The following is a 27,040-nucleotide window of genomic DNA, read 5'->3' as shown; positions in this document are numbered from 1 at the left end:
TCCCATGGGCAGAGGAGCCTGACTGGCTACAGTCCATGGGGTCACAAAGCGTCGGACACGAAGCGACTTACACACACACACACACACACACACACACACAAGAGTATATAGAAGTTCAAGGGTCGATTTTTTCTCCCCTGAAAGAGAACCAGACGAGCAAGTCTAATTTACCAGTTTAATAAAGATACCTCTTTATTTTTCATAACTTCAGCAAAATCCATGCACTACTGGGGACCTTTTAAGTAAGAAAATGCTCTCATTCTTATCTAAAACAGCTTGGTTGCTATTCTCAGTCTTCACTGTTGGTTTTGGGATTTTCATTCAGATTATTACAAGAACTTCAGCATCATACAAAGTTATTAGTAAGCCAGAGCTCACTTTTTTTTCTTTTCCTCAGCAATTCCTTGATCCTTTGTTTAAAAATTTGTTTTACACCGAATTAGCTGTAAGAAGAAGGAGAATTAAGTAATTAACAAATGATTAATAATTTACAAGTGACTGAAAGGTGATGTCTCTGATTGTTTTCGCTTTTGAAGTTGGGCTGGATCACCTCTGAGGATGCTGGGGTAAGGGTCCACGCCGGGCTCCCTCTGGGCTTTCCCCCTCGGGAAGGAGTAGGCGGGAGACAGAGAGAGGCCCCAAGGCGGCAGGAAGACAGGACCCGGCTTGGCTCATTCCCGACTCCTCCCCTCGGAGCCTTCCTTCCTGTCTTTGTTCCCACAAGACCGAGGCTGGTGGCTTTTCACAACCTCGCTGTGAGGGAAAGAGGAACATGAACGAATAACTAAGGACACCTCCTTTAGTCACGGTGCGGGGGGAAAATGGCGGAAAGCCCGCAGGCTGCTGCCGCTGAGGCCCCGGGGAGCGCTGACAGGCGTGGGGCCTGCAGGGCTATCGCGGTGAGGCTTCTGAACACCGCTCTGCAGCTTCGGGGGCAGCACTTCTCAGGGTAACTGCCTCTCAGTTGCTCAGTCAGTTCAGTCGCTCAGTCCTGTCCGACTCTGCGACCCCATGGACTGCAGCACGCCAGGCCTCCCTGTCCACCACCAACTCCCGGAGTTCACTCAAACCCATGTCCATTGAGTCAGTGATGCCACCCAGCCATCTCATCCTCTGTCGTCCCCTCCTCCTGCCTTCAACCCCTCCTGGCATCAGAGTCTTTTCAAGTGAGTCAGTGCTTCGCATCAGGTGGCCAAAGTATTGGAGCTTCAGCTTCAACATCAGTCCTTCCAATGAACACCAGGACTGATTTCCTTTAAGGATGGACTGGTTGGGTCTCCTTGCAGTCCAAGGGACTCTCAAGACTTCTCCAACAGCACAGTTCAAAAGCATCAATTCTTTGGCGCTCAGCTTTCTTCATAGTCCATCTCTCACATCCATACATGACCACTGGAAAAACCATAGCCTTGACTTGATGGACCTTTGTTGGCAAAGTAATGTCTGTGCTTTTTAACATGCTCTCTAGGTTTGTCATCGGAGAAGGTGATGGCACCCCCACTCCAGTACTCTTGCCTGGAAAATCCCATGGACGGAGGAGCCTGGTAGGCTGCAGTCCATGGGGTCGCTAAGAGTCGGACACGACTGAGCAACTTCACTTTCACTTTTCACTTTCATGCATTGGAGAAGGAAATGGCAACCCACTCCAGTGTTCTTGCCTGGAGAATCCCAGGGACGGGGAAGCCTGGTGGGCTGCCGTCTATGGGGTTGCACAGAGTTGGACATGACTGAAGCGACTTAGCAGCAGGTTTGTCATAGCTTTCCTTCTAAGGAGTAAGCGTCTTTTAATTTCATGGCTGCAGTCACCATCTGCAGTGATTTTGGAGCCCAAAAAAGTAAAGTCTGTCACTGCTTCCACCTTTTCCCCATCGATTTGCCATGAAGTGATGGGACTGGATGCCATGATCTTCGTTTTCTGAATGTTGAGTTTTAAGCCAACTTTTTCACTCTCCTCTTTCACTTTCATCAACAGGTTCTTTAGTTCCTCCTTGCTTTCTGCCATAAGAGTGGTGTCATCTGCATATCTGAGGTGATTGATATTTCTCCCGGAAATCTTGATTCCAGTTTGTGCTTCTTCCAGCCCAGCGTTTCTCATGATGTACTCTGCATATATGTTAAATAATCAGGGTGACAATATACAGCCTTGACGTACTCCTTTTACTATTTGGAGCCAGTCTGTTGTTCCATGTCCAGTTCTAACTGTTGCTTCCTGACCTGCACACAGATTTCTCAAAAGGCAGGTCAGGTGGTCTGGTATTCCCATCTCTTTCAGAATTTTCCAGTTTATTGTGATCCACACAGTCAAAGGCTTTGGTGTAGTCAATAAAGCAGAAATAGATGTTTTTCTGGAACTCTCTTGCTTTTTTGATGGTCCAACGGATGTTGGCAATTTGATCTCTGGTTCCTCTGCCTTTTCTAAAACCAGCTTGAACATCTGGAAGTTCATGGTTCACGTATTATTGAAGCCTGGCTTGGAGAATTTTTAGCATTACTTTGCTAGTGTGTGAGATGAGTCCAATTCTGTGGTAGTTTGAGCATTCTTCGGCATTGCCTTTCTTTGGGATTGGAATGAAAACTGACCTTTTCCAGTCCTGTGGCCAATGGCCACTGCCTCTCAGTCTTCTTAAACTGACCCTGGTCTTTCTCTCTCTCATCATCTTGTTCAATTTGCATTTCTTGTATGGATTCAGACTAGTGAGCATTTTCTTAACTTTTTCCTGCATTCCTTACCCCTTATCTGGATTCATAGAACATCTGTGCTAGCAGTTCTCAAACTCTCACTTTTAAAATGCTGACCCCTTATTATGAGCTATTCAGCATCAGGACTGAGGTTCTTTTTTAGGTAATGTCTTAAACCTTAAAACCAGACCCCAGGTTTCCCTCTGCTTTGGATGCCTCGTAAGTGCTGGTATATTCAAGACTCCAGCTCTTGCTTCCTCCCGCAGTCAAGTCTGACACGTGGGTGAAGCTCTGTGTGTGTCTGGGTGCTGTTCCAGTGTGGCCTCACCCCTGAAGGAAGCGAAGCTCAGAGTGCTGGCCGTGTCTCCCTTCTTTCCAGAACCACTCAGTCTTTGCCATACATCAGCTTCCCCATCTGTACAAGAGTTGTGGGGGCAAAACATAGATCAAGTTAAATGTAGTTATTAGTTAATGGGAAGATTCCCATGCCATGAATGGTTATTGAGACACAAATTTCATTTCACACAAATAGACACAGTCATTTTTATTAATGTTTTGTTGAGATCTAATTCACATACTATACAATTCACTCATTTAAAGTGTACAATGCACTTTAATACAGCTTTTAATATAGTCACATTGCTCATCACTGTGGTCAAATTTAGAATATTTTTATTACCCCCCAAATAAACCTAGCACCCCTTAGCCTGCCTTCCCCCGAAACCCTTATATTTTCACATGAATTTTAGGATCATTTGGTCTATTTCTACAAAAAAGAGCAACTAGGATCATGATAGGAAATGATCGTAATTTGTAGATTAATTTGAGGAGCGTTGCCATCTTAACAGGGCTTCCCAGGTGGCGCTAGTGGTAAAGAACCCGCCTGCCAATACAGGAGACTTAAGAGACCTGGGTTCGATCCCGGGGTTGGGAAGATCCCCCGGAAGAGGGCATGGCAACCCACTCCAGTACTCTTGCCTGGAGAGTCCATGGATAGAAGAGCCTGGCAGGCTACAGTCCATGGGGGTCACAAAGAGTCAGGCACGACTGAAGTGACTTAGCACACATGCGCACCGTCCTAGCAATATTAAGTCTTCATGACCATGAAATGTCTTTCCATTTATTTTCCTTTAATTTTTTTGACAACAATTTGAAGTTTTCAAGGTGTAATGTTTGCACTTCTTTTGTAAACTTATCTAAGGGTGTTTTGGTGTGTGTGGTATTCTTTTCAATCTATCATAAATGGAATTGTTACTATTACTTTTATTTTGGGGCTGTTTGTTGCAAGTATATAGAAATAAAATCGATTGCCTGTATTGATTGTGTATGCTGAAGTCTTGCTGAACTGGTTTATTAGTTCTAATAGTTTTTTAGATCCCTTGGGATTTTCTATATACAAGATCATGTCGTCCGCAAATATAGTTTTACTTCTTCCTAACATGGACACCTTTTGTTTATTTTTCTTTCTTCCATTGTATTCCTCCTCATAAGAAGCACTTGAGGTGGCTTAGATAAAGAAATGCACATTAGATTAGATAGTTATCACAAAGTTAAGAGGAGGCTAGAAACGACCATTTTGTGCCAGGAAGTGGATGATGATTTTTCGAACACTAGGAGTGCCATACATCATGCTAAACTCTGTAGGCCTCAGAGGAGAAAGTAATTATCCTGGCGTCCTAAATACAGGTCTGACCCTCCTGGCAGCCAATGCAGAGGTTTTTGGTAAGGATGAGGATGCTGTCTGAAGGATAACAATGAGGGACACTGAAAGATCCTGCTAACCACTTGATGGCAGAACCCAAGGGATAAATGGTCAGCTCTTCCATCACCTTCCTCCAGATCTAAGGCTCCAGTTTCCCAGCTCCACAGCCTGAGGCCTGGGGGCCCAGGACCTCCCCTTGACACTCTTGGGCCCTAAGGGGACAACATCACAATAGGAGAGCCCAGCAGTTTTCACTGTCCACCCTGAGCTCCGCAGGGAAGAGGGAAAGAACGGCCAGAAATAGGTCTAGAGAATTAGTAATTGGCGGGGGGTAAACTACAGTCTGCAGTTTTTCAGGTATGTCTCAAAACTGTCCTTTCCCTTCCTCTGGTCCCTGCTTCTTCCTGCAGGTCCTCAGAGTTTTGCAGCGCCCCTGCGGACCCATCTTGCCTGCCTTGAAAAGCGTAGAGGATAGAGGAAGGGTAGAGGAAGTAGAATTAGAATCGGTTAATGTGCTACTTGTTAGCAGCTCTGGTTAAAATAACACAGCCTCACATACAAGCAGCCTAGACGGTGCAGATGGAATCTGCGGATTATTTTGGACTCAGTTTGCTGGTGTTAAGTCACAATTAGCATGGGCTCTCTCTCTTTTCAGTTAGTCTGGACAATGCAGAGCTGGCTAGCTATGGAGCAAAAAAAAAACCTTAATGTTACTGCTTTTTCTGTGAGGCCCCAGTTGCATGTGAACATGAACCAGAATGTCAGGAACTGATGGCAGGATGGACACACACACACACACACACACACTCACTCACATGAGCATTCTGAATTCAAAGCCTGTAGGCTCTATTTCTGAATTTAAGGGGAAAGAAGAGTTCTGTCTTGTAAAAACCCAAGGCACCTAAAGCTACCTCTTAAATGAGGTCACTGCAGATTCTAGAATTTCGCTCCTTGCTCACAGGCGCCCCCCTCCCCGCTTTTAAAACAATTTTTAATTGGAGGATAATTGCTTTACAGAATTCTGTGGTGTTCTGTCAGACCTCAACAAGAATCAGCCACAGGCACACCCATGTCCCCTCCCTCCCGGACCCCCTCCCGTCTCCTCCCACCCCAGCCTGCAGCCTGAGCTCCTGGAGTCGTACAGCAGGTTCCCATTCTATCTGATTCACACACAGGCCTGTACATTTCCACGTTACTCCCTCCTCCCATGTCCTTAGGTCTGTTCTCTATGTCTGTTTCTCCCTTGCTGCCCTGAAGCTCACAGGCGCTTTTTAAAAATCTTAGTCCTGAAAGAGCAATAGGAACCGTCCCACAGGTGGTCTCCTTATGTCCAGGATGTCCGAGTTGTAAAGTCTCAGCCACTGTACTTTTCTTACTCCTCATGGTCTTTTGACACAGTACAAAAATTGCCGGCACTTAAAAGAGAACAAGTATTTAGAATCATTTGGAAAACATTTTTTGACCATTTGGGGGTGGCATGGGGCCTCATCCCTTCTCTTAAGTTAAATGTAGTAGTACACCGGGGAAGGTGTACATTTAGTCTTTATTTAGTCATCTCCAAAACATCCAGGAGTTTGTTTGTCTGTTTTTAACCAAGTTAACTTCTTTTTTTCGGCCCCGCTGTGCGGCATGCAGGGTCTTAGTTCCCCAGCCAGGGACTGAACCTGTGCCCCTGCATTAGGAGCGTGGAGTCTTAACCACTGACCAGGGGGAAGTCCTTAACCAAGTTCATTCTTCCTGCACTCTTCTAGCATTCCACAAAAAAGACTTGAGTTTGGCCCAACTTGTGATGCAACTCACAGTTCTACTCAAGGATTCTAGAGCTTTAGAATGGAGAAAATTGCAGGAAGTCTTTTAAAATGCTCAAACCGGAAAAAAAAAATGATATAGAGAATGGAGATCAGAGTTATGTTTGGCTTTTATTGTTCTATAATCCTGAGCAACATTGAGCCTAAAAGCCTTTCCTTTGAATCCAAGATGTTGAGTCTAGCCAAATTCCCTAAAATTGATTAATAAGACAGTTCTTGTATGTTACCCCAAAATACAGCATGTGTGTTTCTGTAAGATAGCTCACTTAGCTCACGAAACTCTTACAGTATCCTAGGAATTATTCAAACTCTAAAACTGCTTCCAATCTCATATTTCATCGAAATGACAGTATACAATATGCCAGCTAGCAAGTAAGATATAAGAAGAGTACCGGGTAGTGAAATGTCTGCAGTTTTAACTCATAGTGGGTTCAGGAGAAAGTCTGTGTTATTGAGACAATGTCAGCTTGTACTTATCAGAGTTTCTGCCTCGATAATAGTCACAAATGTTATTTGAGCTTTTAACTTGGTTTCTACAGCGTTACCCTGCTACCTGCTATTTAAATGCATAGTTAAAATGTATAAATTCCATGGATTATGATAGAAGTAAGCAAATTAATTCAAGTGTCCATCATCCAGCATTTTTCTTGGGTTCTATACTATATAAAAATCTAGAAGCTGTTAGCATTCAGTCCTGCTCTTAGTCATATATTTTGTGTTACTTTGAAATTGCCATATATCAAAGTGAATTTTCTTTATACAGCATTTTTTGTCCTCAAGAAAATACTGAAGAAGCCCTGTTGTTACTGCTGATTAGTGAATCAATGGTGAGTAGAATGTGTTTTTACATTTTTATTTCCCCTATTCCTTTAGTCCCTGTTTTGATATGGTGACTCCATCAGGATAGTGACTCTTTCTTTGCAGAAACAAGAAGAGTACCTTCTGAAGGGGATACCTGGTGGGAAAAAGAACTACAGTGGTTTAAAGAGAGATGTTTCTAATTCTTGGGCTGGCTAGAAATGGCCCTAGGTTGGTCTGAAGCATGAAGCTTCTCTTTCCCTTAGCAATTAGCAGGCATCTGAGTTCATTCATTTATCCACAAAGTACTGATTGGACAAGAACCCGGTTGCACATGGGTAACTACACCTAAAATGACCGTCAGGGGAAACTTAAATTGGTGGGGGGTGGGGACAAGCCCTCAAGGGTAAACCTTTATGAGCCTTCTTCATTTGCCTTGGTGGGAGGGAGAATTTGGGGGTGAAACACTGGCTGTATTGAACCTATGGTTTCCGTAGCAGCAGCCTGATGAACCTGCCTTGCGTTCCCGCCCAGGTCCTCTCTCCAACTCCCACCTGTTCCCCAGGCATTGCAGAGTCCGAAGGCCAGGAGAGCCCACTCTGTTACCCGGCTCTGCTGTTGGGAGGGAGTTTTTGCCAGACCATCAGATTCCTTTGAGATGTTTTCTCAGTGTTTGGCCAGGAGATCGAATTTAGGTCTAGAATTTCATCGTTCATCATTTACTGGGTTTCTTCTCGGCACTTCGCTAGGCGTGACAGCCCAGCTTGAAGCGTGCCAGAGTAATATGGGTCATGGTAGTTAGTACCTTGGCACGTAAATGATGTGTGCTGAGCACCTGAGCAGAACTGCAAGCCTTGGGGCTTGGAAGGTCCTGTGCCCACCTACTCATTTAGACGAGGGGCTAGAGGCATCCTTCAGTGGCCTCCTGTTCCTTCTAGCAGACATCCTGTCTCCTTCCGTAACTCCCAACCTGCTGGGCAGGCAGGAGGAAAAACAAGGAGAAAAAGGAGGTGTAACTAAAGCAAGAGAAGGTGGTCCCCTCTACTCTAAGCTTACAGTTTAAATGGAGGCAGGAAATATCCTCCGGGGAAGAAGACTTAGAAACGGGTGGTGAGTGAAGAAGGGGCAGAAGAGGCTGGGGTTGGGCAGGGAGGGTAGGTTTCTTGCCTTAATTTAAAGCTTTGGGTTTTCTTTTTCTGTGAAATGGCCCTGAGATGTTTACAACAGGGAGACTGCTTGAGTTACCGCATCTTTTTATTTGGAAGCCCTTTGACGTCATTGGCCCCACTTCCTCTGAAGGATACAGGTCGCCTCCATGGCTCATCTTTCCTTGACTGTCAGCTGGTGACTGCGGATGGTGTCATTTACATCCTCTCCTCTGCCTTGGCACAGTCGCGGAGGCACATATGAGCACAGGCCAGCACCCGTGGCCTCCTGTAACTGGTATTCAGACGAGCAGGTCTCGCTGTGACCTGTTGTTGGTTCTGTGGCGGGTGGATGGGGCGGGGGAGTGCTCACTGCCATTCCCTCCTCCTCACGGGGTCTTCACAACCTGGTATTTCGCTTCCTTTGGGCAAACTCGGTTAGTGATGGTGGAAAAGTCCTGAGAGCGTGGTGACCATACACTTTTGATCTCTTGGACAATTCTGATTGAAAATTTGTGTTCTGTTGTCAGGCTGTGTGCGTTGCAGTTTGGAATTTGGGAAAGCTGGCGACATCTCTAGAATGCATGCTCTCAGAGTTGATGTCTTGGGCGTGACGTCTAACCCTCCTCCTCCCTCACCGCAGTGATAGACCCTAATAATACTCAAATTTCGGATCCCCTTGAGGCAGTCAAATTTGACTCTGTCATATTTAATTTCCAGAAAATCTCTTCAGAGGATGATGAAATCCAAATGATGACAGTAAATAAGAAGGACGAGGTTTGCCAACCAGGACGGTTATGTTCTCCCTGTAAATCATTCCATGGTTACGTAGGTAGAAATCTAAATTAAGTTGCCTTTGGAAGCCTTTTTTCATGTCCCTTGATTTTTTTTTTCTTCCAGTTTTTAGACAGAAAATAGATGTGCTCAATTTCAGAACCAAAATGAGAACTGCTGTGTTGTGTATGTGTGTGTGTGTGTCTGAGAAAACTGTATTCTCCTCTGGTCCTGATTTTAACTTAGAAACATAAATTTGTCAATGGTCCCTCTGCCTACAGGAACTCATTTGGAGTTGAGCTGTGTTCTTACCTCAAATCAAATTAGTTTCTCCAGGAGAAGGGAGTTATCAGAACTGTATTTTAGCACAGTTACCGCTGAGACAGCATTCTGGGATATTTATTATTCGTGGACCTGCTTGAGATTCTGTACTGTACCTTTTTAATCAAAAGGCACTGATAGACTTTCTTTTTAAAAAGAAAAATGGAACGCGTTTGGCATAACCTGAAAATCTTTCTTAAATGATGTTTTGTTGTGTTCCCTTCTGTCCCAGGTCGGTCTCAATATGGAACATTTGGAGCAAATAAATCAAATGAGACCACTGATAGCAGGCCCTATATCCCTCACAGCTTCTTTTGTTGGCTCCAAAGGCATTCCTAACCAGAAAAACTTACAATGAAATTTTAAAAAGCAGGCTTGTTTCCATAAGAGATGACTCACTTTGTAGGAAGCGGCCTGTCTTATATATTTCTTATTTGTCTTTGACATTTAAGAGGAAGGAGTTTTAAAATGAGTAAGTACTGACAGGAGGCTACAAGTCAATGCCTTGGACTCACACAAAAGAAAGCATCCCTCTCATTAGTGAGTGAGAAGGTGTGTGCATGGCTTTTCCAAGTGTCAGGCTGGAAGTTAAACGTTGGGCTGCCGAGACCAGTGACCCTGGTCTCTCGAGAGCCAGTTTCACAGGGAAAATGGAAGGGCCCTTTCTGTGTTCCTAGGGATGGTTAGGTCTTGAGCCTTCTGTTAATTAGAAGGGAAAAGAAGACAGGCAAAGTCTAACTTTATTGGTACTGAACTCCCTGTTAGGGAGAAAAGGAAAATGAGCTACGTTTAGAGTCTCCAGTACATGTGATGTGTTTGGAGGAACTGGTGGAATAATTGCAAAAGTAATGAAAACAAGTTGCCATGGAGAGCAGTTGATTTCTAGATAAATGAGATGAATAAGCTTGAATGCGCCTGCGGTATTTCTGTGCTGAGCAGTGGGGGTGTGAAATAGACAAGCCTCCTTGTTCTCCCGAGTCCTCTGTGCTAACATCTTTAAAAACCAAAGTCTGTTTGCTTCTTACTTTCTCTTCCACATCTGTTCTGTGCTTCCCTGAACAAAGTTGAATGAGTCTTTGTAGTCTTTTCCAGTGAAGCTATCATACAGAGATTTGAATGTTGCTTGGGTGAGAGAGGGAAAGATACATCTCTGTAGGACTGATGTGCCCTGATAACACCATTTGGCAATGGAAGTGTGGGCCTGGGGATTTTCTCCTGCTCTTTCATGTAGAGGAGAAGCAGGATCCATAAGTGAGACATGGCAGGGCTTCATCTGATGGATGATTCTGCTGCCCCGGAGCGCAGCTGTGTCCGCTGCGTGGCTGGCTGTGAACCTGAGCCCAGGAGAAACCACTGTGCTTTGCATCCACTCCTGAAGCTTCCTCCAGGCACCTGCCAATGCGGACAAGTGCCCTCCAGGCCTTCTGAGTCCTGCGGTGCTCTGGGGATCTTGAGTAAACGACCCCTTACTCACTCGTGCCCTTGTCCCCAGGCCCTCGGCAAGCTCTCAGGGGCAGCAGGCCCTGAATGGCTTCCCTGCACAAAGCGATAGCTGTGTGCACGGCCAGCTCACCATCTGCTTCTCTCTTCCGTGTTGTTTTCAGGCCAACCGGGACGCTGTGCTGAGCAGGATACCTGAGCACAAGAGCGACCGTCTCATCAGTTTACAGAGCGCATCTGTGGTCTATGATTTACTGACCATTGCTCTTGGAAGAAGAGGCCAGTATGAGATGCTGTCAGAGGTACAGCCTTTGAGTCTAGTTGACTTCCAGGCAGTGGGTGGTGCTGGCGGTGTGAGTGCTGGAGGAGCTGGGCTACCTGGTCTTCACACACATACACACACACACACACACACACACAGGCGGTGTGTGCACTGGGAAGAGCTGGCGGACCTGGTCCTGCCACACACACACACACACACACACACACACACTGCCCCCCTCACTGGCAGCCATGTACCCTCGGGCCCCTCATCTAACTTTGGTTTCCTTCTCTGCAAAATGGGACTCAGGCTGCACAATGCGGTGGTGGAATTCACTTGTGCTCAGTTCCTACTGGTGGTCCATAAACCCACTGGGGCTGAGTTTGTGTGTAAGAGAAAGCGAGCGTTTCTCAGGCAGTTTCTTTTTCAGTGTGATTTCCACACTGATCCCCATTCTCCCACCTGTGATATTAATTTCCTTGTTAAGCTGGTTTTATTTTATGTCAAGTATTGAGGCATAACTGCTGGCGCACTAACGACTTCCGGCCCAGGGTGCGTCGAGTGAGCCGGGACTTCCGGCCCAGGGTGCGTCAGGTGAGCCGGGACTTCCGGCCCAGGGTGCGTCAGGTGAGCCGGGACTTCCGGCCCAGGGTGCGTCAGGTGAGCCGGGACTTCCGGCCCAGGGTGCGACGGGTGAGCCGGGACTTCCGGCCCAGGGTGCGACGGGTGAGCCGGGACTTCCGGCCCAGGGTGCGTCGGGTGAGCCGGGACTTCCGGCACAGGGTGCGTCGGGTGAGCCGGGACTTCCGGCACATGGTGCGCTGCGTGAGCCGGGACTTCCGGCCCAGGGTGCGTCGGGTGAGCCGGGACTTCCGGCCCAGGGTGCGCTGCGTGAGCCGGGACTTCCGGCCCAGGGTGCGTCGGGTGAGCCAGTACAGGCTTAAGGGAGAGTAAACGGTGCCTTCACGTGTAGTCTTTCGCTCATTCTGAGGAGACTCCAGCTGCTTATAGATACTGTTGCCGCCTCATTCCCTCGGCTGCTAAGAGACATTCCGGCTGGAAGCTGGACTGTTGTACAGTTTCAGGAGAGGCTGCTTAGTCGGAGGCCATGCTCATGCGTTATTGAGGGACTGCCCAGAACGCCAGATCTAGCCCCCGAGAGGCTAACTCAGTCACAGGACCACTTTATCTCTTCTCCAGCGGAGTAAAAAGAAAAGGAGGAAAGAAAAACCACTCCTTTTGTTCAAGTGAACCTTTCCCCGGTATTTATCTTGTTTCTTTTAAATTTATACGCGTTGCAACAGCCTCCGGGCACGCGGACAGGGAATGAAATACTGGAACAGATCGGCTGGCGTCGGACCGGCGCCCGGCTCACCCTGCAGCCCGCGGCGCACCGCCACCTGAGGCAGGAGCCTCGGGGAACAGACGAGCCTGCGCGGCTCCCATCTGTTTTTAGCCTTTGGTTTGGTGACTATACAGGGCGACCGTTACTCAGGCTTCAAAAAAGAAAAAAAGGCCCTCGCAATCGGGCTCAGATGAAGCGATGAGTCCAGATGTTCCTGTCCCAACGCGCACTCCCGGGGCACGTCCCAGGCTTGGGCTGGGCCCGGGTTCTTCATCACCCCGGGGGCTTTGACTCCCAGGGACCCTCTCCTCCTGGCCAGCTGAGTTCCTGTCCACCGCCTCCACCAAGGAGCCCATCTGCAGGGAGAGAGCCAGGCAGCTCCCAGCTGAGTTCTTTTAAGGTGAACTTCCCTCCCTGCCCCGACAACCACTAAAAGTCTCTCGGCGTCCAAGGCTGCGTGGGGCTTGCACGACCGCTCTCCTCCCATCACGGGGCACAGAACTGGTCCCCGGCTTGAAATTCGCCTGTATCCGAAACAGGTGTGAGGAGGCCGGGGTGGCCGGCGTAGCGGATGGGCTGGACGGCCCCTGCCTGCAGGCTTATTCTCGTGCCACGAATGGCTCTGGGGGGACGGCTGTCACCTAGCGGCATTTGTCTGTGAGCCGGAGGCTCCCTGGCATGTGCTTCCGCCTGGCGCGGAATCCTGGGACCGCGTTTTCAGCCAGATAACTTTCACCTTGACATCACGCCTCGCCTTCTCCCGTGGTCATGCCCTGACACTCAAGTCACTGGATAGTCTGGTTGGTTGGCAGAGCCTTGATTCAGAATTTCACCGCACTGGTCACATGGACCCTGTAGAGACAGTGCGGGGTTTCCTTGAAGGGGCTGGAGCAGAACAGTGGGAGCCTTTGGAGCCTTTTGAATTTTGTACCATGTCAGTGTTTTACCCATTAAAAATGTAAGTCAGTGGATCAAATATATAAAATGGAGGGCATTCATTTTTTTAATCCCATATATATGCAAGCCCTGATTCTGTGCCGGGGGCTGTGATTAGGGCTGGGGGCGCAGTATCTTGATCGAGGTGGGGTCCCTGTGGGTGAGTGACCCCTAGTCCAGAAGAGGAGACAGCCAAAGCAGCAGGCACTCACCATCTGGGGTGCCTGATGTTGGGAGAGTCTCCGTGCAGGTTCTGCATACAGTCATGAATCCTCGGCCTTAGTTTTTCTTGCTATTTCTACTTGGGCTTGCAGATGGAGCTTTCCCCAGCAAACATTTGGTATCCGCATTGTCTCAGATCTAAGTAGGGCTGTCGTAGGAGGAAGGCGAACTCACAGAGCATCTTGAAGGCCAGGCCTGTCTTTGGAGAGCTCATCTCCTGGGGACAGGGGCTCAGTCCACCCTTGGTTGAGCACAGACAACCCCCCTTTGCTCTCAGGTCCTACTTAATCTGTCCTGCTTCCCTCATTTGCTGCTGTTTTCTTTCTTTCGTTTTTCCTTCTTCTCATTTACCCTTCCATTTTCTGAGGACTTTAGGTTAAAAGGCTAAGTGATTTTTTTTTAATTGAGGTAAATTTATAAAACATATACTTAGCCATTTTAGAAGGTTCAATGCAGTGGCATTTAATACTTTCCTGCTGTTGGGCAGCCATCACCTCTAATTTCAAAACACTTTGATCACCCTGAAAGGAAACCCCATCCCCATAAGTATTTGTTCATCATTTCTCCTTCCTGCCAAGCCCTGTCAGCTGCTAATCTGAATTTTGACTCTGTGAATTTAGCTATTTTGAATATAATAAGTCCCCAACATACAAAGGAGTTCCGTTCCGAGAGCATGTTCGTAAGTCCAACATAGTTAGTCTAGATACCAACTAACACAATTAGCTATATAGTACTGTACTGTAATAGGTTTATAATACCTCTCACACAAATAATACATTAAAGAAAGTAGCAAAACATTTTAACTTTTACAGTAACGTGAAAATACACTAGTACGTACAACCACTGGCATAGAGAGGCTGGCCATCGAGTGAACAGGCAAGAAGAGTGACCGACTGGAGGAGGGAGAGGAGGTGGGAGACGGTAGAGTTGAAGGGTCGTCAGCGATGGGAGATGGAGGGCAGGCTGCACTTTCACTCGCACTTGGCATTGATGGGACACACATTTGCATCTTTGAAAGTTTGTAATTGAAGGTTCATATGTAGGTGACTGACTATTTCATATGAATAGAGTCATCCAGTATATGATCTTTTGAGCTTATTATACTTCTTTCACCCACCTAATGTTTTAAGGTTCTTCTGTCTTTTACCATGAATCCATCCTCTTGGCTGGTAACATTCCATCGTGTGGATAGACTGAGATTTGCTTCTCCATTTATCGGTTGGCAGGCATGTGACTGTGGCAGATAGTGCTGCTCTGGCAGCTAGGCTTTAAACTTCCTACATTGCTCCTTCTTTTTTTAGTGATTATCGTTCATGCTGTGATAGTTGATATCCCATCTTCATCTCGTGCATCACCACAGTGATCTTTCTCAAATACCATCTGTTGAAAAACATTTCATGGCTTTTCCCCTTGCCCCTTCTTTTTCTCCCTCTTTTTATTTTGTTTTGCTTTCATTTTCCTCCTAGAATGAAATTGACTTCATGGTCTTCCTGCCATAGGCAGCAGCCCAGCAGACTCCTTGAAGAGTTGAACAATATATACAATATGGAAAGGAAAAAGTCACAGAGAATCCCACTCTTTAGAGATAGTTGAGTGCCCACTGACATTTTAGAGATCAGTTTTTTCATATTTCTCTGTTCTTTACACTTCATGAAACTTTTATTCAAAAATAGATATAGGCAGTGACTGTACATAACTTCATCATTTTATATAGCCGTATAGTATTCCATTGTTTGAGTGTACTAAAATTTATGTAACCAGTTGCTAGTTTATAGTCATTTAGGATATTCCTAAATTTTGCCTTTAATAATGTTACATAATAGTTTTGTTATAATTTTGAACCTATGCCTTATTGAATAAATACATGTACATCTTTGTAAGTTTCAAGGAATGGAATAATATTATAGGTGTTTTATTGTGAATATTCCCAATCATTCTTCTCCCCTCCATCAACACCCCCACCCCAGCCCAGCCACCTCAACCCCCAAACCTAAGTCAGCCATCTCATGTGTTCTGGACCCAGGCCCTAAAATCGGAGAGCTTGGGTTTGAGTTCCTGATTTGCCACTTACTAGTTGTATGATTCCAGCAAGTCATTAACCTCTTATGCCTCAGTCTCACCTTCTGTAAAATAGGGATAATACCCACACGCATCTCATATCATTCTGAGGCTTGTTTGCTAATCCGTGCCAAGGGCTCAGAACAGAGCCCAGCGCGTAGATTGCATTAAACAGCACCCGCATCCTGCCACGTTGTCCCTGCCACTCTGCACAGGACTTGCCTGGCACCGGGGAAGCAGCTTATTACACAGGAGTGATCCGATCTTTCCAGAAACTTCCAGTCATCAGGAACAAGCATGTGGAGAGGCAGCCAGTTAGAGAAGGCTGGACAGTGAAGGCGTGTTGATTGCAGGTGAAAGTTAGACCAGGTGTGGCAGAGCTGGCTGGTTGGCCACCAGGGAGGATTGCAGCAGCCAGTGTGGGAATTGGCTCCACAAGGCCTGAGAGGAGTTAAAACATCTAAGAGCAGAGGGACAGCCTTACCATCAAGGTCAGGGGGGCGGGAGGGCGGAGAGGAGGAGAGGACCCGGGTGGACAGTGTGGAGGCGGGTTGTCGGGCCCCGAAATGCAGGGGCCACCTTTGTGCCGGCTGGGCCTTTCATGGACAGAGGGGTCACCACCACCAGGCTGCTGCGAGAGACGTGCTCTTGCCTCCTGTTCACCCCTCCTCCCTTTTCTTGTCCCCAAGCAACAGCAACACTCCTGCGTCAGGACCCACTGACCCAGGTCCTCCTGCCAGCAGGAAGAGGCCGGGGTGACTGCCTCGGCTCCCAGCCCGTCTCCTCCTCGCCCCTCCTGTCACTGATAGCTTTGCATGCGTTGTAAGTGCTGTGCAGACCCTACCCTTTAAGAGCTGTGCTTGGGGACTTCCCGGGCGGTCCAGTGGTTAAGACTCCATGCTTCTAATGCAGGGGGCACGGGTTCAATACTTGGTTGGGGAAGTAAGGTCCCACATTCCTGCTGCACAGCATGGCCAAAATAAAAATCTAAAAATTAAAAAACAAAAGAACTCTGCTTACTTGGGGAGCAGAGCCACTCTCCTCTCTGGCTCTGTTGTTTGAGACAGAAGTCTCTTCTCACATCTCAAGAAGGGCCCACACGATGCCTTTCTTTCTCTCGGGTGCTATTCAGCCAGACCCTGGTGAGGAGCATGGTGTACAGAGGGAATTCAAACCAAAGGAAAATCCCACCCTCATCCTGACAGGTTTAAATACAAGCGCGATGGTTGTCGTCCCTCCAGTGCTAGGAGTCTGTGTGTTTTTAAAGACTCATGTGGGAACTGCCCTGGTGGTCCAGTGGTTAATACTCTGTGCTCCCAACGCAGGGGGCCCGGGCTCAATCCCTGGTCAGGGAGCTAGATGCCACATGCCACAGCTAAGACCCCGCGCAGCCAAATAAATAAAAAAAAAAAAAAAAAAAAAAGACTCATGTGAGCCCTGCTGAAAGGCTTGTGTAGGAAGGAACACTTCTTTTCTCCCTGTTCAATTTAAACAGTAGCACTAGTTGGCACGACAACCTGTGCTATTAAAAGTAAAGCAACAAGCACCGCTTTCCTTGTTTTTGAGAATGAACCCAAGCTGCTAAGGAGGTTTGTTTCTTGACTATTAATGGCTCCATTTTAACGGAACGTTTTGGGGTCTTTTGTGAAGGGTGTGTGTATCCCCTCTACATAGACATGGCAGCTTTAAAGACAGAAATGGTATTTTTATCTTTCCCATTGAACTCGTGTTCATTTGTTTATGGTAAATCTCAACAACTCTGTAGTTCTGTGGGTAGAAATGTCTGGCTAGTACCAAAGGGACATTTACACATCCCTACCCCCCAAGCACTTACTTAATCAGGGAGCCTCGTGAGAAACACTTGAAGGTCTAACGAAAGCTGCCTAACTGGCCTACCATTTGTTAGTTCACATTAGCGTTTGGTCTGTCGTGCAGCCCCACTCTGCAGAAACCCAGCCTTGACCTTATGTGCCGGGGTCTCCAGAAGGCATTAGGGTGGCCTGATGGACTGGGAGCCACAGACTTCTGAGACGTGAAGACAGATTGTTTGGTTTATGTCGTCAGTCACTTAAGTCGTATCCGACTCTGTGACCCCATGGACTAGAGCCTGTGAGGCTCCTCTGTCCATGGGATTTTTCCAGCAAGAATACTGGAATGGGTTGCCATTTCCTTCTCTAGGGGATCTTCCTAACCCAGGGATCAAACCCTTGTCTCCTGTGCCTCCTGCATTACAGGCATATTCTTTACTGCCGAGCCACTGGGGAAGCCTTGGTTTATTATAGGTACCCAGTAACAACTTGCTAAATCACCCAGTCCTTCAAAACCAATGGACATTCTCATCCTGCTTTTCTTTGGTTTGTGGGTAAACTGTCTCTGGACGTGCAATGAGTGTAGCTTCCAGAGGTCAGCCCAAAGGTTAAAGGTCATTTACTTGGGAACTGGGTCACAGAGGAAGAGCTGGGCCCCACTTGGGGCAGAGCACTGACTGGTAGGATCCCAGCTCTGGTCCAGCTTTGGGGGTCAACCTCAAGAGGAATCAGCTACATCATTTTTATTGACAGTCCTGCCCCGAAGACTCTCAGCCACTGCATGGACACTGGTACCTACAAGCCCGCCAGTATGAATATGTTTCTAAATTAAGCTTCATTGTTCTCTGTTACAGCCCTCAAGGAAAAAATTGTTTGCCTTAATGCCATATTAACCTTTTAAAAATGTATAATTCAGCGGCATTAACTAGATTCACGGTGCTGTGTAACTATTATGTCTGTTTCCAGACTTGATCCTCATCCCAAATAGAAACTCGTTATCTGCTAAGCAATACTCCCCACTCCCACAGCTTCCATAACCTGGTACCTCTAAGCTAATTGCTGTGTCTATGAATTTTGCCTATTCTGGGTACATTATATAAATGGAATCATGCAATACTAATATTTTGTTTCTGACTGATTTTATAGTCTAGTGTTCTCAAGGTTCAACTATGTCATAATGATATATCTGATAGCGTATATCAAAACTTCATTCCTTTTTATAGCTGAGTAGTATTCCATTGTGTATATATGCCAATTTTGTTCATTCTTCTATTGATGGACATGTGGATTGTTTTCACATTTTAGCTATTGTGAATAATGCTGCTATGGACACTACTAGACACGTGTCTGAGTTCCTGTTTTCTTATATTCAAGAGTGAAATTGCCAGGTCATATGGTAATTCTTTTTTAACTTTCTGAAGAACTACTGAACAGTTTTTCACAGCAGCTGCACCATTTTGCATTCCAAACAGAAAGGCACAAGGATTCAAATTCCTCACCAACACTTGTTATTTTTTTGTTTTTTTGTTCATTTTATATAGCCATTCTAGTAACAGAAACGGTAGCTCACTTGTGTTTGCCTGCTGCTGATGATGTTGAGCATCTTTTCATGCGCGTGTTCAGCATTTGTGTGTCTTCTCTGGACAAATGTCTGTTCAGGACCTTTGCCTGTGTTTAAGTTGGGTTGTTTGTCTTTTTGTTGCTGAGTTATAGGACTTCTTTATTTAGTACAGGTAAAAAGTCTTAGCAGATATATGATTTGCAAACATATTTTCCCATTCAGCAGGTTGTCTTCTTTCTTGATAATGTTCTTTGATGTGCACAAGTTTCCAATTCCAATGAAGCCTCGTGTACTGATTTTTTTTCTTTTGTTGCTCTTGCTTTGGTGTCGTATCTAAGAATCCATTGCCAAATCCAAGGTCATGAAGATTTTTACCTATATTTTCCTATAAGAATTTTATGGGGTTTTTTAATTTTTTAAGAAACTGTATGGATTTTGCTCATATGTTTAGGTTGTTGACCCATTTTGAGCTAATTTTTGTATATGGTGTCAGGTGGGGCTCCAGCTTCATTCTTTTACATGTGGAAATTCAGTTTTCCTGGCAACATTGTCTTAGAGGCTATTCTTTCCCCCATTGCTTGAATTTGGTCAACAGTCCATTAGACTGCAGATGTGTGGGTTTGTTTCAAGGCTTCCGTTCTGCCCTATCGGTCTGTTTTCGTTGCTATGGCTTTATGATAAGCTTTAAAATTGGGAAACTGTTTTCCAGCATTGCTCTTTTTCAAGATTGCTTTGACTCTTCATTGTTTCTGATATGGCATCAACTCCGGATTCTTCATATTTGACTGCACTTCTCACAGTGCCTCCTTGTCTGTCTGTGCCAGCCCCCCGCCCCCCTGCCCCCAGTCCCCACCCCCTCCCCTCCCCCTGGGCCCCCTCCCCTCCCCCCGGGCCCCCTCCCCTCCCCCCTATCCCCACCCCTCCCCCGCCCCCGCCCCCACCACATACACACACTGTACATGCCATCTGAGAGAATAGATCCTGACTCTGGCTCTGTATTCAAGCATTCATCGCGCACCTATTTTGTATAAGACACACCCCCGGGGAGAACCTGGGGCTCCCTTCCTCCCCTCCCTAGGTCTTGCACGTGTTCAGGGGCACACTGAAGTCCCCGGGGGCCGGAGCCAGGGGAGATGGAAAGACCAGAGGTGACTGCAGTTGAGGAGGGAGGAGGCTGAGGAATGAAATGCCCATCTCTTGAGTAAGTGATTCATTTATAAGAACAGCAAAGAGCTACGTTAGTGAAAGAGTGGCTGGAGCAGTCTTTGCACAGAGCCCTGGGGCCTTCACTCACTGTGCGAACTTGGTTTTGTTTTTCATTCAAGAAGTATTTATTGAGAAGCTGTCATCAGACATTATTCTGGATTTTGATGATATAGAGTAAACAAACAAACAAAAAACCCCACAAAATCACAGTTCTCATAAAAAGAACAAAAGTAGAAAAAAAGCACCTGTAGGTGAAAGAGTATCTTTTAAGTTACGACAAGTTGATGGAAAACAAATCAGCGGTTACAATGGAAAACAGAAAATCCTGAGAAAATACATTCAATGGTCAATCTAGAACTGTGTGCCCAACAAAATGAGCATCCGATAACGAGGCCAAACAGGTCAATCATTAGATGAAAAGCAGGCTGCCTCTTCCTTTGTTGTTGCTACTGTTCAGTTGCTAAGTCATGTCTGACCCTTTGCGACCCCGTGGACTGTATCCTGCCGGGCTCCTCTGTCCATGGAATTTTTCAGGCGTGAATACGGGTGTGGGTTGTCATTTCCTCCTCCAGGGGAGTCTTCCCAGATCAGGGATCGAACCCATGTCTCCTGCATTGGCAGGCAGCTTATTTACCACTGAGCCACGTGGGAAGCCCAACTCTTCCATTAATAGATTCTAAATAAAAACACTTAAAATCCAGTGTTATCACTGTGCAGACTTGATCCAGTTGCTTCATATAGTTGAAGGGAGAGCGTGCCAGAGGGTGGCGTCCAGTGTTCATGCTCTATAATAAAGCCTGTGACCTTTGAAAAACAACCCACTCTCTACTCCTCCCACTGTGGCCAGGGGCAGCGGTGGCCTCCAATTTAAGCATTTGCCAAAGCAACAGAGCGTAGAAACTCCTCTGCCGTATCACTGTTAGAGGGCAAAAAGAGAAACGGGAAGCGGGGGCATGGATGTGGGGTTAGCTCAGTTTTATTTCCAATTTAAGGGGAGAAAACTTGAGCAAGCCTTGACGGATGTTGTCTATATTTTCTCAAAGCTGGGTGGGAGGACTTTTATTTGCAGCTGAGAGTCCCATCAGCCTGCCTTTGTAGAAGCTTTTCTTGGCTCCAGACTCTTTGTAGAGTTGATCTCTTGAACTGTACTTTAATTTGTACTTTTATCAATATATTTAGTTAATTTAGAAATAAGGGCTCTGAGCTGAGTATCATGGGACCTGGATTCTAATTTCAGGCCTGCCACTATGTGACCCCAGGCAGGCTCTGTCTCTTCTCTGAGGCTTTGTTTCCACATCCTTAGTAAAGTATGAACAGGAAGAGATCATGTCAAAGGTCAGCACGTTCTTCGATATGTCAATCCTTGGATTTAAGATAATGGTCTAAAAAATCTAAGTCGCTTAGTTTTTTATTGCTAATGTTAAAAAAAAATGAAATATCGTATACCATGTTCAATTATTAAAAATTGTCACACAGCTGCCAGGAGTCACAATGATTTCTTGACTCATTAAGTAACTATGATGAAGCAAAGAAAACCTTCCTACTTGGTTGGTTGAAGAATCCAGGTTATGAGAACTTTTAGGATATGACTGTCACGTCCACAAAGGTGAATGAGGAAGTTCACTGTGTTATTTGTTCTATTTTAATAGTGATGGATTTCAGACTTCAGCTCCAGGCTAAATTTGAGGGGTATCTGATTATTTTATCCATTTCCCCTCCCCCATGGGTTTTTGGAGGCGGACACTCACCCTCGAATTCCAAAAATAGACGATGGCTTTTCCTTGCTTGTGGTATCATACAGCTGCCACTGCCATGCGCCCGGTTCGTGTCATTGGGCTGGGAAGGTAATTGCTAAACCCTTTTCTTGTGCCAGAAGAACTTCTCATTCCTGGAGCCCCCTCAGAGATGGCTGATTGACGAAGAGCCAAAATAGGGCACGGGAAAGGGTGAGCTCTTGCTACCGAAAGGAAATCACAATTTTGGAAGTGACATTTTGACTACCACTCAAATGATTAGGATGCCAGCTAGAGTCTAATAACTGTTCTCCCAAATATTCTTGGTATTAAATGAATGTTATCTGGGATTTAGAGAGGTGGCAGTAGTATGTTGACAGTGAACGGGCCTCTCTTTCCTGGTAGAATTAATAACTGTCGCCAAACCCACCTTCTTTTCTCATGAGGGAGATGGTTGGAGGTGACGCCGCTGTTGCGTATGGGTTACTCAGGGATATGTGGACCCTGGGCCTGCACCACCGTCTCTCCGCTGGACCGAAGAGGAGAAAGGCCAGCATCCAGCTCTCATCTCCCCTCTCCCGCTTGGGGGCTCCCTCCCACCCTCCTCTGCCCTCCACTGGCACCCTGATCCCAGGGCTCCCACAGCAGACCTGTCCTGCAGCAGCTTCTGCTTCTCTGATGAAAGCAGCACCAACAGCAACATGCTTATTAAATTTGCTTTGCACCAGACACTCTTCTAAGCATTTAAAAAACTTTATTTATTTATTAATATTTATCTATGGGTTGAGCTGTGTGGCATGGGGATCTTAGTTCCCTGTCCAAGCATCGAACCTGAGCCCCCTGAATTGGAAGCACAGTCTTAACTGCTGGACTGGCAGGGAAGTCTGTCTTCTGAGCGTTTTCGTGCGCTCCTTCCTTTAACCCCACAGCGAGGCTCTGGCTGATGAGGGGGGAGTCGACGTGGACTCAGCACGTCCTGTGCCTCCTCTGCAGCCAGCGGCCTGCCTGGGCCTCGGTGACCGAGGCTGCCTCTTACGTGCACCCCACTCCCATCTGGCTTCACCCCGAAAAGCCTACATCTTCCTAAAAGTCCATTTTCATCCGTACTTCTTTTAGACTGGAATCATTATTGAAATGTGAATTCTTTTATTTTGTAGCACATAGTCTCTTCCCAATCTCCCTACTTTATTAAAACTGGAAATTTAAAATTTATGGACAAGATGTTATGCTATGATCTGCATCAAAATAATATGTTGGGGAGAAATGTGTTAGGGATATGCATGAAACAAGATTGAGAATTGAGGGACTTCCCTGGTGGTCTAGTGGCTAAGCCTGTACTCCCAAGACAGCAGCCCAGGTTCAATCCCTGGTCAGGGAACTAGACCCCACGTGTCATAACTAAGACAAGCGCAGCCAAATAAATAAATATTAAAAAAAAAGATTGAGAATTGAGTTGATAGTTGAAATAAGGTGACAGGTACGTGGGGTTTTATTTTGTTATTTCCCCATCTTTGTCTTAGTTTGAAAATTTTCAATAATAAAAATTTTTAAGAAGAAAGAAACTGGAAATTTTTACTCTATCTCATACAGACATGATTAGGATGCTTAAAAGGTGCAGTTGAACAGAATCAAGGTGAGCAAACATCTAGTGTAAGGAGCAGAGGCTGTGGATGCAAATGCCCCAGTGACACCCCAAGTCCCCCCTTGCACTTAGATGCGTTCTCTGGAAGAGGGTTTCCTTTGTGATGCTGACCTGAGGGGCTTCCCTGGTGGCTCAGCAGTAAAGAATTCCACCTGCAATGCAGGAGACGCTGGTTCAGTCCCTGGGTCAGGAAGATGCCCTGGAGGAGGGCATGGCCACCCACTCCAGGATTCTTGCCTGGAGAATCCCACGGCCAGAGGAGCCCGGTGGGCTACTGTCGATGGGGTCGCAAAGAGTCAGACGCGACTGAAGTGACTGAGCACGCACGCACACCTGTTGACCTGAGCCGCTTAGAGGCTTATATAATCCTAGCATTTACAGCCACGTAGAGGAGGACATGTTCCGTAGCTTAGCGGGATGCTTGGCGTCAGGACCTCAGGAACAGCTGGAGCTGTCTGGGCACTTTTACTGAGCCAGCTCTCAGAAGGGCTGCCAAGAGCCCACAGGAGGACAGAGCCATCCGCTGTGAGGCCAGAGCTCAGATATTTCGGAATCAGGGCAAAGGGTTAATTTGTAATCGTTGGCTTGCATTTCCTGTCTCTCTCTATAACACCCCTACAGCTTATACTGGAATGTGTGTTGTTACAGTAATGACGAAGGGGTCCGGGCTGGGGGAGGCCTGTGAAAGGTCTGCATCTAGAGGAAACGACGGCCTGTCTTTATCAAACTGTGCGCCTTTGAGATGGCACTGTGGTGCTAGCGGACACCGTGAGATCTGTAGTTTCTTGAAAATCCTGCGCTGAAAAGACCCCAGTCTTCGGAGGACGCGGAAACAAGGGCTCCATCAGCACTAAAATATATATATATATATATATTGCTGAATCTCAGAAATAGTTCAGGGAACATGTGGCATTTTTAGGAGCCTTTTATTTAGCCAAACTTTGCTTTATGCGGCGAGAGGAGGCCCAGCCGTTCAAGTGGCTTGTCTGGAAGGAGTGTCTCCGAGGCAGGGGGAGCCGTGGCCCCAGCTCCGCTGCAGACCGCTGGGCGTAGATCCCGCTCCCCCTGCGCCCTGAGCCGTGGTGCAGTCCTGTGTGGAGCTCCGTGCCACCGCCTCTGTAAGTGGAAGAGTGCCTGTGTGGATGGCATCACTGACTCGATGGACGTGAGTCTGAGCAAACGCCAGCAGACAGTGGAGGACAGGGAGGCCTGGCGTGCTGCACTCCATGGGGTCGCAAGGAGCTAGACACGACGCAGTGACTGAACAGCCGTCGGTTGGACCTAGTCGGGCCGCCTGACCAGGATGAGGCAGTTCTCATAAAGCGATCAGAACAGCGCCTGGCTGCAGTGTCAGCCAAGAGCGTGTGGCCTCAGCCTTCTGGGCTGCAGTAACAGAGTACCGCAGGCTGGGTTGCTTATACACAAAAAGCGTTTATTTCTCATAGTTCTGGAGTCTGGGAAGTCCAAGATCATGACTGGCAAATTTGCTGTCTAGTAAAGGCTCACGTCTGGGTTGCAGACTGCCCACCATGTCTGAAGGAGCAAGGGATCTCTCTGTGGCTCCACCCTCCTAACAGGGCCCCCTAATATCACATTGGGGGTTAGGTTTCAACATATGAATTTTAGGGGGCACACAAACATTCACTCCATACCACTTATTGAAAGTGTTAGTCACTCAGTCATGTCTGACTCTTTGTGACCCCATGGACTGTAGCCCACCAGGCTCCTCTGTCCATGGGATTCTCCAGGCAAGAATCCTGGAGTAGGTTGCCATTCCCTTCTCCAGGGGCCCTTCCTGACCCGGGGATCAAACCTGCATCTCCTGCATTGGCAGGCGAATTCTTTACCACTGCTCCACCTGGGAAGCTAGAGTATATGCTTTCAGTTCAGTTCAGTTCAGTTCAGTCACTCAGTTGTGTCCGACTCTTTGCGACCCCATGAATCACAGCACGCCCGGCCTCCCTGTCCATCACCAACTCCCGGAGTTCACTCAGACTCACGTCCATTGAGTCAGTGATGCCATCCAGCCATCTCATCCTCTGTCGTCCCCTTCTCCTCCTGCCCCCAATCCCTCCCAGCATCAGAGTCTTTTCCAATGAGTCAACTCTTTGCATGAGGTGGCCAAAGTACTGGAGTTTCAGCTTCAACATCATTCCTTCCAAAGAACACCCAGGGCTGATCTCCTTCAGAATGGACTGGATGGATCTCCTTGCAGTCCAAGGGACTCTCAAGAGTCTTCTCCAACACCACAGTTCAAAAGCATCAATTCTTCAGCGCTCAGCTTTCTTCACAGTCCAACTCTCACATCCATACATGACCACAGGAAAAACCATAGCCTTGACGAAACGGACCTTTGTTGGCAAAGTAATGTCTCTGCTTTTCAATATGCTATCTAGGTTGGTCATAACTTTCCTTCCAAGGAGTAAGTGTCTTTTAATTTCATGGCTGCAATCACCATCTGCAGTGATTTTGGGGCCCAGAAAAATAAAGTCTGACACTGTTTCCACTGTTTCCCATCTATTTCCCATGAAGTGATGGGACCAGATGCCATGATCTTTGTTTTCTGAATGTTGAGCTTTAAGCCAACTTTTTCACTCTCCTCTTTCACTTTCATCAAGAGGCTTTTTAGTTCCTCTTGACTTTCTGCCATAAGGGTGGTGTCATCTGCATATCTGAGGTTATTGATATTTCTCCTGGCAATCTTGATTCCAGCTTGTGCTTATTTATTATTTCCTTAATAAGTGATGGGGGGCATCCCTGATGGCTCCGCGGTAAAGAATCTACCTGCCAATGTAGGAGATAGGGATTCTATCCCTAGGTTGGGAAGATCCCCTGGAGAAGGGAATGGCAACCCACTCCAGTATTCTTGCCTGGAGAATCCCATGGACGGAGGAGCCTGGCGAGTTATAGTCCGTGGGGTGAGAAAGAGTTGGACATGACTGAGCACACGTGGCACAAACATACATTCTCGTTTGCTTCTGTAAAGTTAAACATTATTTTCTGAATCTTTTCCTCAAATGAGGAAACATTTTATAAAGTAAATACTTATCTCTGATACAATATATTATAAGTTTGAATTTTCATATATTAAATTTGGATAAAGTGATAGGCATCATGTTACATATTCATTTAAAAAAAGATAGTAGCTAATCTACTAGCCTGGATCTGAAGTACTGTTGCTTATTATGTATTAACTATTTTAATCTTCCTGATAATTTTCTACTTTACTTACTGTTGTATTTCCCATTTTATAATGAGGAATCTGGGTATAGAGGGGTTAACTGGCTTGCCCAAATTCACACACTTAATCTGTGGTGATGCCTAGATTCTTTGTTTCTGGCTGCTGTTCAGGTGACTCTCCTGAGTCACCTCTTCTGGAAGGTTCTTGGGCAGAAGCAGTACAACTGCTTGTTGGGGGCTGGGAGGTAGGGCTTGTTATAAGAGGAGCCTGGGTACACCTTCATGGCCTTCAGTTCAGTTCAGTTGCTCAGTTGTGTCCGACTCTTTGCAACCCCATGGACTGCAGCATGCCAGGCCTCCCTGTCCATCACCAACACCCGGAGTCCACCCAAACCCATGTCCATCGAGTTGCTGATGCCATCC

The 27,040-nt window shown here is 46.7% G+C and overlaps 1 protein-coding gene across 4 annotated transcripts in view; it reads left to right on the top strand.

The window, feature by feature from the left end:
• TTC7B (tetratricopeptide repeat domain 7B) overlaps nucleotides 1-27,040 on the top strand; it is a 279,640-nt gene that overhangs the window by 144,186 nt on the left and 108,414 nt on the right. For all 4 annotated transcript variants that reach the window (XM_055538917.1, XM_055538916.1, XM_055538919.1 and 1 more), the window contains 2 exons: nucleotides 6,950-7,013; nucleotides 10,829-10,966. In XM_055538917.1, coding sequence (XP_055394892.1) covers nucleotides 6,950-7,013; nucleotides 10,829-10,966 — 202 coding nt within the window. The remainder of the gene's footprint in view (nucleotides 1-6,949; nucleotides 7,014-10,828; nucleotides 10,967-27,040) is intronic.

Source organism: Bubalus kerabau, chromosome 10 (genome assembly GCF_029407905.1).
Source record: "Bubalus kerabau isolate K-KA32 ecotype Philippines breed swamp buffalo chromosome 10, PCC_UOA_SB_1v2, whole genome shotgun sequence".
Taxonomy (NCBI): Eukaryota; Metazoa; Chordata; class Mammalia; order Artiodactyla; family Bovidae; genus Bubalus; species Bubalus kerabau.
This window is presented reverse-complemented; position numbering and strand designations above follow the sequence as displayed.